Source organism: Ochotona princeps, chromosome 29, assembly GCF_030435755.1.
Source record: "Ochotona princeps isolate mOchPri1 chromosome 29, mOchPri1.hap1, whole genome shotgun sequence".
NCBI lineage: Eukaryota > Metazoa > Chordata > Mammalia > Lagomorpha > Ochotonidae > Ochotona > Ochotona princeps.
This window is the reverse complement of record NC_080860.1, coordinates 9,858,145-9,873,149: the sequence shown is the minus strand read 5'-3', so window position 1 is coordinate 9,873,149 and position 15,005 is coordinate 9,858,145. Positions and strand designations below refer to the sequence as shown.

The following is a 15,005-nucleotide window of genomic DNA, read 5'->3' as shown; positions in this document are numbered from 1 at the left end:
GCTCTCATTGGGTGCTCCAAATGCCAGCAACACCCAGGGCGGGGCAAGGCCAAAGCCCAGTGCCAGGCCGGGTTTCTCCCACGGGTGGCAGGGACTCAATCACTCGAGCCCTCACCTCCCAGGGTCTGTATGAGCAGGAAGCTGGAATTAGGAGCTGGAGGTGGGTAATGAACTCAGGCACTAAGCAATGAGACAGGGAATGCTTCAACTATTAAGTCAAATGCTCGCTCCTCCAGGGTTATGTGCCACGAGGTGGGAGCTCCGGTGGTGGCAGCCTCAGCCATGTAAGAGCATCTGGGGCCTTCAGTGAGGACAGTTTGGGAGCCGAGCTGTTGCACGGACATGAACGCTATCTTCCTATCTTCGCTGGTGGGACAGCCAGTGTCCTGCAGGGCTGCTACTTCTGCCCACCAGGCAGCCATCACACACATTCTTTTTCTCTTTCCTACAAACCCATGGCCGATGGCATTGATGGCCCAGGGCAAGTATGGTAACCTGCCTGAGCTGTATTAGTTATACACAGGAGTGTGTGTGTGTGGGGGGGAGGAAGCTGTGGGGGGGGGGAGGAAGCGTGAAGAGGGGTAGGGATAGAACACCCATGAGGTCACCCCCAATCCTCCTAGGAGCTGAGGTTTACATAAACAGGATTCTCCCCCACCACCCACTTCCTCAGGGAAACGATTTCCTGACCACACTTTCCCTCTGTATTTTGGGATCTCTTCTTTCTCCGTCCGTCCGGTCCCCCGCAGTGACTGGGGTGGGGGCTGATGTTGCTTCCTAGGACTCTAGAGTTCTGGGTTCCCCCTATTTAACTTGTTGGGGGTGGGGCACATTAATCCCACTCTCCCCCAAGGCCATTATCAGGAATGCCAGAGAGATTTTTTTATCAGACCTTCAGCCTCAGTTTCTTAATCTGTAAATTAACCTAAAACTGGGCCTGGTACAATAGCGTAGCGGTTAAAGTTCTCACCTGGTGCCTGGTGGCCCCGCTTCCCATTCAGCTCCCTGCTTGTGGCCTGGGAAAGCAGTGGAGGACGGCCCAAAGCTTTGGGACCCTGCATCTGCGTGGGAGACTGGGAGAAGGCTCCTGGCTTTGGATTGGCTCAGCTCCAGCCGTTGCGGCCGCTTGGGGAGTGAAGGTCTTCCTCTCTGTCTCTCCTCTCTGTATATCTGCCTTTCCAATAAAAATAAATAAATCTTTCAAAAAAAATTAACCTAAAACCAATCATGTCGTGAGGACTGAATGAGATCCAACAAAGTTGTTCAAATCATAACAGCAATGATAATAACAGCTCATCATTTCACGATCTGATTGGAGGTGAAAAGTGTCACATCTCTGAGTCTCATTTGTCAAAAATCACATTAAACCCATTTTTCTGTCTTCCTCCTCAAGGCACTGTGAGCCATGTAGTGTCAGAGGGCCCCAAGTTTCAGGCTTGGGAGGCATCACCGAGTACCCCAACCATCTTTTTCCGCGCCCATGTCCCCCATTTACGAAATGCAGCAGTGGCACCAGAATTCTTTGTAGGTGCCTTCTGGCTGCCTGCCCGCAGACTCCATGCCAGGGTGAGGGGGTTGCTGGCCATGGGGCAGAGCTCGAACAATGATGTCCTCTCTTATTTCTGTTGCAGACAATTGTCCACCGGGTGAGTGTGGCCTTGCACCTGTTCTACTCCACAGCTCAGACACCTGCTTCCTCCAGCAGCAGGCAGAGCTGTGGAATCACCTGCCACCTGGCCATGCAAGGGAGGCGGGGGCAGGGAGGCTGGCTCCACAACAGCTCTTCACCTCCTTGGGAGCCCTGAAATGTGATCCCAGCAACACAGGAGGGGCTCACCTGCTGGGCCAGACACAGGCTGCAGGCAAAGGGGACAGCTCGCTCCTGCGGAGGATCTCCAGTCCAACCAATGGGCAGTTATGGGGAAGGGTGCCACAGCAAGCCATGGGGTCTGGGATGGCAAGAGAGGGTGGGTGTCTGCTCAAGGGAGTCATGGATCATGACAGACAGGTTTCAACAGAAGCTGCAATGCTGGGCAGTCACCATTTCTTCACTAACCCCAGAGCTCATGTAGACACTCGGGTACAGACCTTTGGCAATCTCTCCTCAATTTGAGGGTTTTATTCTCCTTGTTTGTAAAAAAAGAGAAGCTAAGCTAAATAAACACACCCATTTTTTTAAATCTCATTTCTCTCACAGTAGGTAAGATCGAGAACATATGTGTATTTACTTATAAATGATGCATGTACTATTATCCCAATATATGAATATACTGCACATTGCAAAGCTCCTCTCAGTCTCCCATGTGCACAATGAAGACACAGTGACTTCTGGGGTCCCTGTAGCTCTACCCTCCCAAAACTGCATTTCTGTAGGTCTCTGAGTTTACTCATTTATAGGATGTCCTTATGGCTTTATTATCACCATTAATTATTCATTCAACAAATATTAACAATCACCAGCCATGGGATATTACACTAGGTATGGGGATACCGTGAGAAATGAGGCAGACACAGTCCCCGTCCCCCCTCGGTAGTTCCAATGATCCTCCCATGACTCCGAAAAGCAATAACATTGCTGTTGTGTTAATACGAGCTTTTCCCCAGGACTCCGAAGATCAGGCGTGAGAAGTATTGCACAGAGCCTGCTATAACGCATGCGCACTTGTTTGGGACCCCTTGATGTGTGTCAGAGGAACGAGATACAAAAATGAACGCCGAGTCACAGCCTTGTTCTTGTGCAGCCCTGTGGGCAAGAAGGGCACACCCTCATGATCACACGACAAATATGAATTTGAAGCTCACTGAGGGGAGGGTGACAGTCTGCAAACGGGGTGAGTGGGTGGGAGCCGATCCGCAGCCCTGGGGAGGGAAGCCCTCAGGAAAACAGCATGAGCTGCCGGCTCTCCGGACGTGGAGGTGGCATAAACTTGGCACCAGAGGATGGAGAATTCTAGCAGCATGTGCAGGAGGGAGCACAATACACCAGAGTGGCTAAAAGGAACAGGGTGGGTGCAGCTGGAGCAGGAGTGTAAGCGTTAGCACTTTAGAAATGATCTTTGTGGTGCTTCAGCCTGCAGCACCAGCATCCCCTATGAGCACTGGTTCTAGTCCTGCTTGGCTGCTCTACTGCTGATCCAGCTCCTTGCTTATGGCCTGGGAAAGCAGAGAGGATGGCCCAAGGCCTTGGCTCCCTGGACCCACATGGGAGACCCAGAAGAAACTCTTGGCTTCAGATGGGCTCAGCTCTGGCTGTTGCGGCTACTTGGGGAGTGAGCTAGTGGATGAGGGATCTTTCTCTCTGTCTCTCCTTCTCTCTGTATATCTGTCTTGCCAATAAAAGTAATCTAAAAATGTAGCTTTTCATGAAGTGAGAGAGTAGTGACCCACAGGCGTTCCTGCTCCGTGGGGCCGTTGGGGGAGAGTGAGGCACTGAGACTGCTGGCAAGCGAGGCGGTTCTGCGGGTTAGCCGTGTCTGTGTCCAGAGGACTTTGTGTTTGTTTTGAACAGACACACGTGGAAGCAAATTCCTTAATGACTGTTTCAGGTTTCAGCATTGTTCCCGTGTTTGCTAGGGCTTTGTCTTTATGACATCTTAATTCAGTGTTTTATTTCACGGAGTTCCGCACACAGGCTGTGGCATATGGGAGCTCCCTCAGCAACATTTCAAATGGAGGTGGGGGGGGGGGACAGAAGAGAGAGAGAGAGGAAAGAGAGAGAGAGAGAGAGAGAGAATAGAAAGAGGGAGAGTTAACTGTGCCTTCAAGGGTGTGTCATGAAGGGGGGCTGCCAGGTGCAAGCCACAGTCCATGTTTGCACGGCCGGATACGAGCAAGAGACTAAACCTTAATGGCAACCGTAGGGGCAGAATTTATCACTGCTATGCGAACATCCAAGAAAGGTCCTTTTCTATTTCCTAATCTGACTTATCACAGAGAGACTAAATCTCACGCTTGCCCATACATAGCACATGGCGGGCTAGAGGGCCCCAGCTAAGCTTCCCACAATGCTGCTGCCAATTCAAAGTCCTCACCAGTTTCAGGGGCACAAGGAAGACAGGAGCCCCAGAAAAGCGGGGTTCTCACTGGGGGAGATGGAGACCTCCCTGGGACCACCCTCCACTCCTGGTCTAGGAGCTGGGAATCTAAGTTAACTAGCCGATGCCCCCATCCCGTTTTTTGGCTTCATCTGTTTCCAGTCTATGTCAAGGAAGTCACCTCTCACCCCTTTCTCTCTCCTCACCAGACGGCAGCCAGCACAGCACGGGTCTCCTGGCTGGCTGTCTCTTGGTGCACCTTGCACCTACTGTGTGTGGCTCCTCCTCATTGTCTCAGGGGGAGGCCTGCCTGAGAGCCTTCCATGGTGAACCTCACAGCTCGCTCCTTCCCTCATCCAGGTCCCTGAGCCACTGCATCCCAACAGAGCGGTTCTTTCCTTCCCTCTGTTCCACTCCCCTTTCAAGTACATACTGCCAGCAGACATTGAGTTACATGGTCCTTCCTTCCTTCCCTCTTGGCTGTCCTCCACTGTGTTGGACAGCAGCTCAACAAAGTTGCTCAAGGAGTGAATGAACAGAGGAAAATGTAAGAGAGTGTGTGAGTGTGTGTGTGTGTGTGTGTGTGTGTGTGTGTGTGTGTGTTTTAGCCCCATGTAGCCTGTACTTTGGGCATTCACCCCTGTGGCTAATTTTGTCTCCAACACTAGTGGGTTCACTCTGCAGGAATGTGTTCGCTCTGATGCTCCCACCATTGCAGGCTGCTCCGAGAATGAAGACTGGAGTTCATATTCGCTGGAGTTGGAGCATGAAGGACAGGAAAGCTAATGGCCCACACCACAATCTGCATCCTCGAGCCAGCAGCGAGAGAAGGGCTGGGAACTCCACAGTGCCCTTCCTGAACACCCTCTCTTGGGGGCAAGTATTGGAGCAGCAGTTAAGATGAAGGTTGGGACAATGACATTCCATGCGGGGTGCCTGGGTTCAAGTTCTACTCTGTTTCTTGTCCAGCATCCTGCCACTGTATACTCTGCGACACAGCAAGTAGCGGCTCAAGGACATGGGTCCCTGTCACCCATTAGGGAGTCAGATTCAGTTCTGGGCTCCTAGCTTTGGCTTTACCCAGTCCCAGCTGTGGTAGGCATTTAAGGAGTGAACCAGTAGACGGAAGCTCTTTCTGTTTCTGTCTCTATTGACTTCCAAATTTAAAAAATAGTAAGTAAATAAAGGCATGTATAAAATGCTTTTCCCCCTGAGATAATGCCTTTGGGCCCTTGCAAAGAGCACACGTTCCATTCCTTCTGATTATTCCTTGCAATGAGTTAAGAACTGTATGCCTCGCATAGATCAGATAACAAAGGGTAACTGACCACAAAGCAAGGCACATGCCATGCCTCAGGGAGGCTCTCTCCCTCTCTGCTTTTCCATGTCCTCCTCTGTGTTCCAACCTGCATTCTAAAAGGTGATCTCCTGTATGTTGTACAGCTTGCACATGGGTCTCTGTTTGCCGGTAAACAGAGGCCTTCAAATGGAGAGACTGTCTCTCATTCATCATTCTCTCCTTGATGGGCCTGGCATGTAGTAATCACAAAACTGTAATTTAGGATCAACAGTAAGAACACACACTGGCAGAGGCCTCCCTGTGTGCCAGAGAACACGCTGCTTCAGAGAGCTCATTCAGCTCTCGGAGGTGGCTGCTATTATTAGTCCCATTTTATGGATGAGAAAACCAAGATGGAGAGGGCCATGGTGTTTGCCAAAAAGTCACGCAGCCAGTCAACATGGGCAAACAGTTAACAGTAGACGTTGGTTTGGATTCACTTGCCTCCTGAATCCATCAGAGTTTTAAAATAACTCTGGAGATCTCCAAAGGCTCTTTAGGGAACAACGCTTGTTCAAAACTGAATGTACAGTGCTGACGTGGGTCAAGGGGCAGGGCCTAGCCACTCATGCATCGGCCCTGACCACCCCCGGCCTGAGCAGAGAAGGACTCAGCGTCCCCCTCTCTTTGCCTTACCCATAGGCAGCCCATGTCATCATCATGAGGATGCCCACTTGAGGGAGTTTGTGGCATACACTGGGTGCAGGTCTCAGTCTTCACGGGAATCATCACATTCCAACCCTGGCACTGCACACTCAGAGGACGCTGGGGCCCATGGAGGGACGCACAGCAGCTAGGGAGTGGCATGGCCAAGCAGGACCTCAGTGTCAACTCCTCGCCACTTCGCTCCCTCCATCTCAGAAACGCTGGCTTGTGCCTCCAAGAAAGCCTTAGACACTCGCCAGGAAACAGCTGTGTTTTTTGCTCACGCTGTCCCCTGCCCTGGAAATTCTCCCAACTTTCACAAAGGCAGATCTAGCCACTCCAAAGGAAAGGATGTTTTTTAAATGCAGGGCACCCCAGTTGCATGTCCCAAGAACTCAGAGTGGTGAGACCTGTTAGGAGTGGCTCCTCCTCTCAGTGGCTTGGAGCAGGGTGCTGGTGCTGGTGACGGGGTGCCTGGGCAGTATAATTCCAAGCAGTCATATAGTGCAACCACCTCCTGCTCCCCACCCCCGCTGCCCTAGCCCAACATGTCCAGCTCCTGAGACAGACAGATGTCTACGTTCTGAGACCCCACTCTGACACTGGGGAGAATCACATCTCCTTGCAGTTGTGTGTGTGTGTGTCTGTGTCCCATGGGTTGCACATTATTGGGGACCCAGTCCCCAGCAATATCAGAACTGGAGGTGAGGCTGGGAGGAAGCTCACTGGCTCCTGGGCATGAAACGTGTCTCCTCACTTAGTCATTGCCATCACATGCTCACTTGAATATCAGCCACATCCTGGCCCTCTAAGACTGCCTGCTTGCCACGTGAGCACAATACAAAGTCAGAAATAACCCTTCGGTGCACCTCTGTACTCCGTTCTACAAAGTTCACCTTTCTAAATGAGAAAGGTTTGACCCAACAATAACATTCCTTTGCCGGGGGGGGGGGGGGGGGGGCGGAATGTGCTTTTATTGTCAGGGTAAGCATTCTCCATGACCCTCAGCTCACTGGCTCTCAATGGCAGGACATCAGAAAATCACCTTGCCACGGCCCTTCACCCTAGGAAAGGATCAGCACAAATGTGCTATCTGATCCTGTGGCACCACGGGGAGGCTTGAATTAAAACAGTTCAAAGTTCTTTTTGCTGCCTCACGATTTGGCCATCTTTCCCCTTATGCAGTAAAATCTCCAAGACTTGGGGATTTATGATCCTTTGGATAAGGACTGGGCTGATGTCGGCTTCTGCGTGATTCTGTACAGGAAGCATCTTTGAAGAAAGTTAACTTGCTTGCCCAAAGAGGGGATATCAACTCTATTTCAGGGGGTTGCAGTTCTAGCCCCTTTACCAGCACAAACAACTGAGAGGATCATCTCATTTCTTTTCCTGTTCTTTATGTCTGCGGCTACAGTTTCTCATCAATAATAGGATTCTTTCTATTTCGTCTGGCCTCAAACTAACTGGGTTTCTCACTGAGCCAAAACTTCATAGGTGCAAACTTTTCTAGATTAAGCAATTAACACTGGGAATGATGCTCATGCCCAGCACAAAGACTAACCATTTTTGGTGGGCATGTAAAGGGGGTGGCTACACCTCAGGTGCCTCAGTAATCTATGTTAGCTTCCTTCCAGCTGGTAGAGCATGAGATTGGATTATGGCAACCACAACACGCCTGAAATGTCCCCTGTTAGGACTTCCATCTTAGCATATTCACTAGTGATACCTTCTTTTCATCATTAAAAGACAACTTGATAGGAACTATAAATCATATCACTGCTATAGATTTGATGAGCCTAAGGAATTAAAAATTCCTGATTGAGTTTGATCCTTTTTTGGGGCTGGCAGGATCTGTTCCTCTCTATACTAACAACAACAACAACAACAACAAATGCTTGGTAAGGATGTTGTTCTAATCAATTCTAAATCCAGACAGTTCTTCATCAGCCCTCCATCCACCCCAACCAGTGAGATCAGAAAGCAGCTAACTTTCTCCCCCGGGGAAGGGGACTGTGGGACTAACTTCTGCCCGGAGCAGGTTAATTTCAATGCCGTTGACCGTTTGGGGGCTGAACTCCCACAGTTTTGATTGTCACTATTATTGCAGGGAGAAATGGATAAGCAAGAAAATACCATGCTGAGGAAGCATTCATTTTATTTATTTATTTATTTATTTATTTTAGGCCAGTCTAGGTTTTCTGTAGTGGGAGTAAGGGACGGTGGGAAGGGTGTTCTACTTGACTCAGTTTCTCACCCATCACTGTCTGGGGCTGCTACTGCTTTTATTTCTGAACAAGCAGGTTGTCAGTCAGTCCAGGGGACTCATCCAGCAAAGGACACAACCAGGAGAAGAATGTGGCCATCTCACGTTCCAGGGCAAACTCCTAACCACTATAATACACTGTTTCCCACCCCTGCTGCACTGAGCTGGATCTCTGCCTGCAAAAGGACACATAGTAAAGGGACTGCTTCCTCCACGATGCATCGTGGGAGGAGAGGGGAGGGGTGCAGAGTGGAGAAGACAAGGGCGGGAGACTTCCACGCTGGTTTGGCAGATTTTGCTTAAAGTACAATTGTATGATACATGCATACTGCTATGAAAGCAACCAACTGGCTGTAGGCTTCTAACCTGATGCTGAAGGGGTATTTAGAGATAGACTTGAAATATCCCAAAGAAGTTGATGTGGGGAAGGCTATCACCTATAAATGAATAAGTGTGTAACCAACAGAACAGGCTGGTGGATCGACAGCCCTCTCCCACTTTCCTGCTGACAGTCACTTGGGCTGCTCTTGCTATGAACAAGCCAGCACACAGCTGACCCATGGAACTCAACATTTCAATGGGAACAACACTCCTGATGGCCTCCAGAGAGGAAGCCATGGGGGCTCAGCTGATGGTCTGCCAGTGTCCTTCCAAGAACTCTGACTTCGGAAGCAAAGTGAACTAAGAATACTAAAAAGGAGATGAAAATTAGCTACCTCTGCATGTGGCAGGCTTAGATGGTTACAATGGAAAGGATTCAGTCTTCAGAGCCAGTTTGTTAACAGGTAACTCTCAAACCTACCTTTTTTTTTTTTGAGGACCTAAATGAAAAAAAAAAATGCTTCCCACCCACTCTACTCTGAAGCAGGAGTAGCAGCTATTGAGCTAGAATGTGTTCTGCAGAGAGGCCACGCCTATCATGGAAGTATCAAACAGCATCCTTCCAGCAGGATATAAGCTGGTAACTTAAGTGCTTGGACTTTTACTACAGGGATGGCTTCCAAGGGCATCTAGGGTTTAAAAAGGCACCAGACCAAGAGAGAAGACAACACTAACAGAGTGGCAGGGGTGGGTGGCTACTGAAAAAGTCTTGGGCAGACTCAATCAGAAGGAGCACAAAGCTACAGCAAGCACGAGAGCTGGGAGATGTTCCAGCCACTGCATAGGACTCAGACGACCAGCAAGGAGAGCGACAATGGACAAAGGGGGAAAAGTGCCAGCTAGGTTGGACGGGAGGCTTTTTGGAATTCCAACACCATCAGAAATCTGTTCTTTCCCTGAACCCCGAGACAGACTCACTCAAATGCCATGCTTCCAGTTTCCAAATGAAATTTCCTGTAGTTTCTTCTCCAAACACATTTTCTTTAGCCAACACAGCCTGAGTTGCCGACAGCCAGTGCACTCCAAAGGTGGCGAGGATGGCAGGGACCCAGGAGCAGAAAACCGCTGACGTCAAAACTCTCCTGCCTGGAGAACCTCCCTCCAGGCAGGGGAGCACTCACTTGTTTTTAGATGGCACTGGGTGTAATTGTGCCCCTCCTCTCTCACCCACAAATGCTGGCAGCAGGCTGCTATCCCCTGCTTCTTCTCCACTCCCCTCCCATCATGGCACGCGAACAACCTCTGTGAGCTTCTCTTGGACCGGGACAAGTTCACCAGTGTGGGTCTCATTCTTCTGATGTGATTCACTGTGAGCTCCCCAGCCTATACCTACGGGAAAGTTCAGATGGAGCGGTGCCCAGACCAGACGTTTTGTCCAAAGCGCTTTTCCAAACATGTTTTCAGTATAGTCTTCAACACAACCAGTCATGGTTAACATATTCTTTCCCCTCCCCACTCCCCCTTACAGGAGTTCCTCCCTCTGGGCCACTTCTTTATCTCTCCCCGAATCACTCATTCATCCAACATCAGCCTTCATCTTCCCTGACACAGGGCAGGGTCTCCTTCCTTCCATTCCCAAACTCCCCTTAAACTGAACGACTTAGGGAAAGAATCAGTTTCTCTATGCCTTGGAACACTGCTGTCTCTTCCAAACTCTTCTCTCTTCCTCCCCACACCCTTCACCTCTCCCATTTTCTGCCTTCCTTGTTCCTTCTCTGCCTGTGTTGCCCCTGGTCCCATCACACCTTCTCGCTGCCACCACCCAACTGAACTGGTTCATAGTTCCCGAGCTCCATACAATCAGAATAAGCCATATAAAACTCCCAAGATCATCTTCACGAACTTGGAAGGCTCCTCCTAGAATTCCTCTGGAATTCAGAGTCCTGCTTTGGGAAGCTGGGGTGGTGGGGAGCAAATTCAGCAGCAGCAGCCAGAAGGGCGTGGAGGAGGGTGCTGTTTGGGGTGGATGTGGGGGAACAGCATATGGGCTTTTTGTCAAAACGTTGGAGCTTGCTCGTTCACTGGGCTCTGAGCTGAGGGCGGAAATGTGAATGCTGCTCATACAGAATCGATCCTCATCTTTACAGCACACCCCAACCACCTTGGATCTGCCGTTCCTTTACCCCCAGGGGTCCTCTGAGCTCTCATCTCCAGAAAAGTTTCTCAAGTCCTACCCTGAGTGCACCACCTTCACGCTAAGAGGCACAAAACGTCTTGGAACAGGAACTCTACCAAGAGTTGCTCCCCCTCAGAGAACCGCCAGCTTCCGTCTCACGCAAGCAATTAGTCCCCATGTTCCGGCGGGGATACCCAATAGTGATGAAAAGCCAGGCGCCCTGGCCCAGCTGCCTGAATGCACCCTCTCAAGGGGTTCCAGAGCCCAGGCCAGAAAGGGGAGGAGGGACCTTCAGGGTCCCCCACCCTTCCCATCTTAAGAAGGAGGTCATTACCTCGGCAGCGGCTTCCGGGCCGTGATGCTGGCGACGATGATGCTCTCGGGACGCGGGGTGGCCACCGCTTTGAAGGTTCCTCGCCAGAACTTCTCAAAAAGCTGCTTCTCGCCTTGCTGAACGCTCGCCATGCTAACCCGGAGACCGGCGGGGCGCCCGGGCGCTGTCCAAAGTGCTGAAACGGCTCCCGGCTGGGTGCGTGGCAGAGACCCAGAGGGGTGGGGTGGGAGAAGAGCTCCGAGTTCAGGGTGGGGAATGGGGCGCCCAGGCTATGAAGAAAGAAGGTTCCTCTGCCGGCGTTCTTCGTCCGCAGCCTTTGGTTCTGGGCTGTTGTTCTAGACTGGCGAGTTTCCACGCACCCCAGGAAGGGCCAGGAGAGCTGGCTTTCTGGGGAATGTAGAGAGAGCAGAGGCGACCCGGTCGTCCGTGTATGCGTGCGCGTGTGAGCTCCGGCGCGCCCGGGTTTTGTCTCTCGCACAATGTGACGTTGGACCAGGAGGCTGGTCGCGCGAGCTGCACTTTCCTCCCCCCTTCTCCTCTCCGCCAACCCCCTTCTCTTCTGGCTCAGCCTGCCGCCGCCATCTGCATAACAAAAGCCCGCAGGTCTTGGGAGGAGAAAGGGCGGGGCGTGCGCCCGTCACTAGGGCCCCGCGGCCACGGAGTTGCGGAGCTGACCCCACTGAGGAGCAATCCCGGCACCACGACCTGAACCAGGCAGGAGATTTCGCTTCTCAGCCCTCCCTCTTCCTTCATCATCATGGGTCTTCCTCTCCCTGCTCCCAACCTCTTCCCCGCCCCAGCAGCCCCCATCCTGGCGTGCACGCTGGGAGCCTGCCACCTCCCTTCACTGCCCCTTCCTAAGTCCTGGAGCAAGATCCTCTATTGAAGAAGGGGAAAGTGAAAAAAACTTAAACCCGACGCGCCCATGCCAACCCGCCCCCACCCCATGCTTCTGGGAGGCTCCACCTAGGCCGAAAAACAATGCGTGTGTAGGGGGGGATCCCTGTATTCCTTTCTGGGTTTCCTGCCACCCAGAAAGTGTCGTTTGATGGACAATCCATCGCTGACTCCTCGCCATCTGCCAAGTAGAGACCCCGCCCGCCGAAGGGCGCAGTGCTACATCTGTGCCTGCCGCGCGGTCAAGACTGTCTCTTTTGTGTCTCCCAGTCGGCCCGTCCAGTGTCCCCCGCTGTCAATCCCCTCTAAAGGGAACAGTTCCCCTCCCACCCCGGCATGGGGGTGGGAGTTTTGGAAAAGAAAGCCTTTACAATGAGAACTGAGGCTGTCCTGGAAGCAGCTACTTCTCCCCTGTCCCTCCCACGTCTGTCACTTCCCCACCACCACCACCACCCGCAGCAGGAACCCCTAGCCCTGGTAAGAGGAAAGTCCAGAATCCAGATAAGCCCCGACCACAGGGAATTTTGGTACTATTTCTTCTGTTTTGCCCTCCTAAGAGGTTTTGAACATGAGGAGGTCCTTCCAGGACCCCTGAGCCCATCTAGCCCTTGGAGCCTTTTGGTCCCTGCTGAACTGCTCCTTCCTCCCAGGAACCAGGCTGTAAACTCTGGGGAGGAGGCCTCCCCTGAGTCTCGGAGGTGTCCAAGCCTCCGGCACGCAGTTCCAGCCGAAGCATAACAAAGCCATGCCTCGTGCTGGTGGTCAGGGAGCCTCCAAGAGGGGGGATACCAATGGGGACTTCGAGAATTCTTCAGAAAGCAAAGAAGAAAGTGACAAATAAGGGGAGGTAGGAGTGAACAAGAGGAGGAGGAAGAACGCCGAGACGGGAGTGTTGGTCTGGGAGAATGCGTGTTTGGGTTTGGCTTTGTCCTGGGTTTACGCGCAGTGCCAGTGTCGGAGCGCGCCGCTCACTCTGCACTGACCCCTTCTGGCCGACAAGGAGAGATGCATTTGTTGATGTCTGGAGTTGGAGAGGTAGGGGTGAGGGGGGTGCTTAGCTTGGCTCTATCCTTCTCTGCTCCATCACCTCCCTCAACCTGCACCCCTTGCTAAAAATCTCTCACTCAGGCCCTGTTTGCACCCTGAGGTTGGCATTGTTTAAATGCAGGTGAGGGCTCCTCCCTTAAGCAGCCTGGGATATTTTAAGCTCTCCTGGGCTGCTACTTCATGTTTAGGGTAGGAATAGAGTCCCTTGTTGTTACTGTCATCCCACATGGGCTCAGAAGTGGAGTTTCGGGTACTCCGTCTTTGGTCCAACTCTCTGAGCTCATGTGCCTAGGAAAGCAGCAGCAGATGGTCCAGGTCCTTGGGCTCGGCACTCACAGAAGGAGACTTGGACGAAGACCCCGACCCCTGACCTCAGCCTGGCCCAGCTCTGGCTGTTGTGTTCCAGTGGGTGGAAGACCTCCTTTGTCTTTCTGTCTCTCCCTCTCTGTCACTTTGCTTTTGAAATAAATTACATAAATCTTAAAAAAAAAAAGATGAGGAAATTCAGATCTGGAATATCCAAGGGAATTGGATTCTGTAGGGAACAAAGAAAGTTTGTGAAAAGTAGTTTCTGTTTTGGCTTGGGAAAGTTGGGAAACTTTAGGAATATTAAGCCTATCTCAGGATAGGACTATGGGGAAAAAAAGAAAAGAAGGAAAAAAAAAAAAACAATTCTCAGATTGGGACCAGCACGATGGCTCAATTCACTAATCCTTCACTTTCCAGCCCACTGGTTCATGTGCCAACTACTCTACTTTCTGTCCAGTTTCCTGTTGGGACCTGAGAAAGCAGTAGAGGATGGCCCAAAACCTTTGGACCCTGCATACTTGTGGGAGACCTGGAAGAAGCTCCTGGCTCCTGGTTTCAAATTGGCTCAGTTCTGGCCATTGTGGCCACTTGGGGAGTGAACCAGCAGATGGAAGATCTTTCTCTCTTGTCTTTCCTTCTCTCTCTAAATCTGCCTTTCCAATAAAAATAAATAGTTCTTAAAAAAAAAAAACAAGTCCTCAAATTCCAATGAACCACAACCTCCAAAGCACACAGTGTTGAGTCTTTCAAGTCAGAGAGTTGTCAGAAATAAATTCAGGGCTTGAGAGCCAGGATTCCTGGGTTCAGATCCCACCTCGGCCCTTTGCAGGCTGTGGGATTCCAGCGGGGTGGCTTCACCTGTCTAGGCCTTGGTCTGTTTATCAGTAACGTGAAGATTTTATCTACAGAAAAAAAATCGTGTGTCTGCTTAGACTGGCGGGAGGAATGAGCACAGGCCTGGGCTGTGCGGGTTCCCTGTGGAACATGACTCCTGATTTGAGTCACTAAGAGTCAGACACCAGTAAGGAAGCTCAGCCCTTTTCAGCTGAGTGACCTTGGACTAGTCACTAACCCTTGTGTCAGCTTTCCCATCTGAAACATGGAGATATGCGTACACATTTCCTGTGGGTTTTTGGGGAGGATGAAATAAAACATCACCTGTAAGACTTTGTACTGTGCCCAACTCGCACCGCATGCCCGTGAAACAGTAGCTGTTAATGCTGACGGGGTCAAAATCCTCACTCTGCTACATTCACTGATGCCCAGCCTTGGATCCTGGTCTCAGCTACCAGGTAGGGCCCAAAGGTAAAACAGACAGGATTCCCTTCCGAAAGAACTTAGGTCTGACTCACTTTCTGGGTTCTTATGGCCCAGACTGTGTCCCCTTTGCACCTTATCAATGTCTCAGATTTCAGTTCCTGCTTCTCCGATGTGACTTCAAATTCCATCTCCTTTACTCTGCCAATGGATAACTATCTTGGGGGTCTCCTTCATTCAGGATATGTCTCCATTTTTCCCCGTGTAAGCCTGAGGCTTATCAACAAGCTGGTTTGTGTATACAAACCCAGGGCACAATCGCTGCTTAGCCCCTGTACTCGGCCATGGGAAGACATCACTAACCCATTCCATAGAACTCAGAA

General features: G+C 51.1%; 1 protein-coding gene across 1 annotated transcript in view; it reads right to left on the bottom strand.

Annotated features, from left to right (window-relative positions):
- SRRM4 (serine/arginine repetitive matrix 4) overlaps positions 1-11,629 on the bottom strand; it is a 123,696-nt gene extending 112,067 nt beyond the window's left edge. Inside the window, exon 1 of the mRNA XM_004597787.2 lies at positions 11,113-11,629. Coding sequence (XP_004597844.2) covers positions 11,113-11,243 — 131 coding nt within the window. The 5' untranslated portion in view covers positions 11,244-11,629. The remainder of the gene's footprint in view (positions 1-11,112) is intronic.
- Between the last annotated feature and the right edge of the window lie 3,376 nt (positions 11,630-15,005).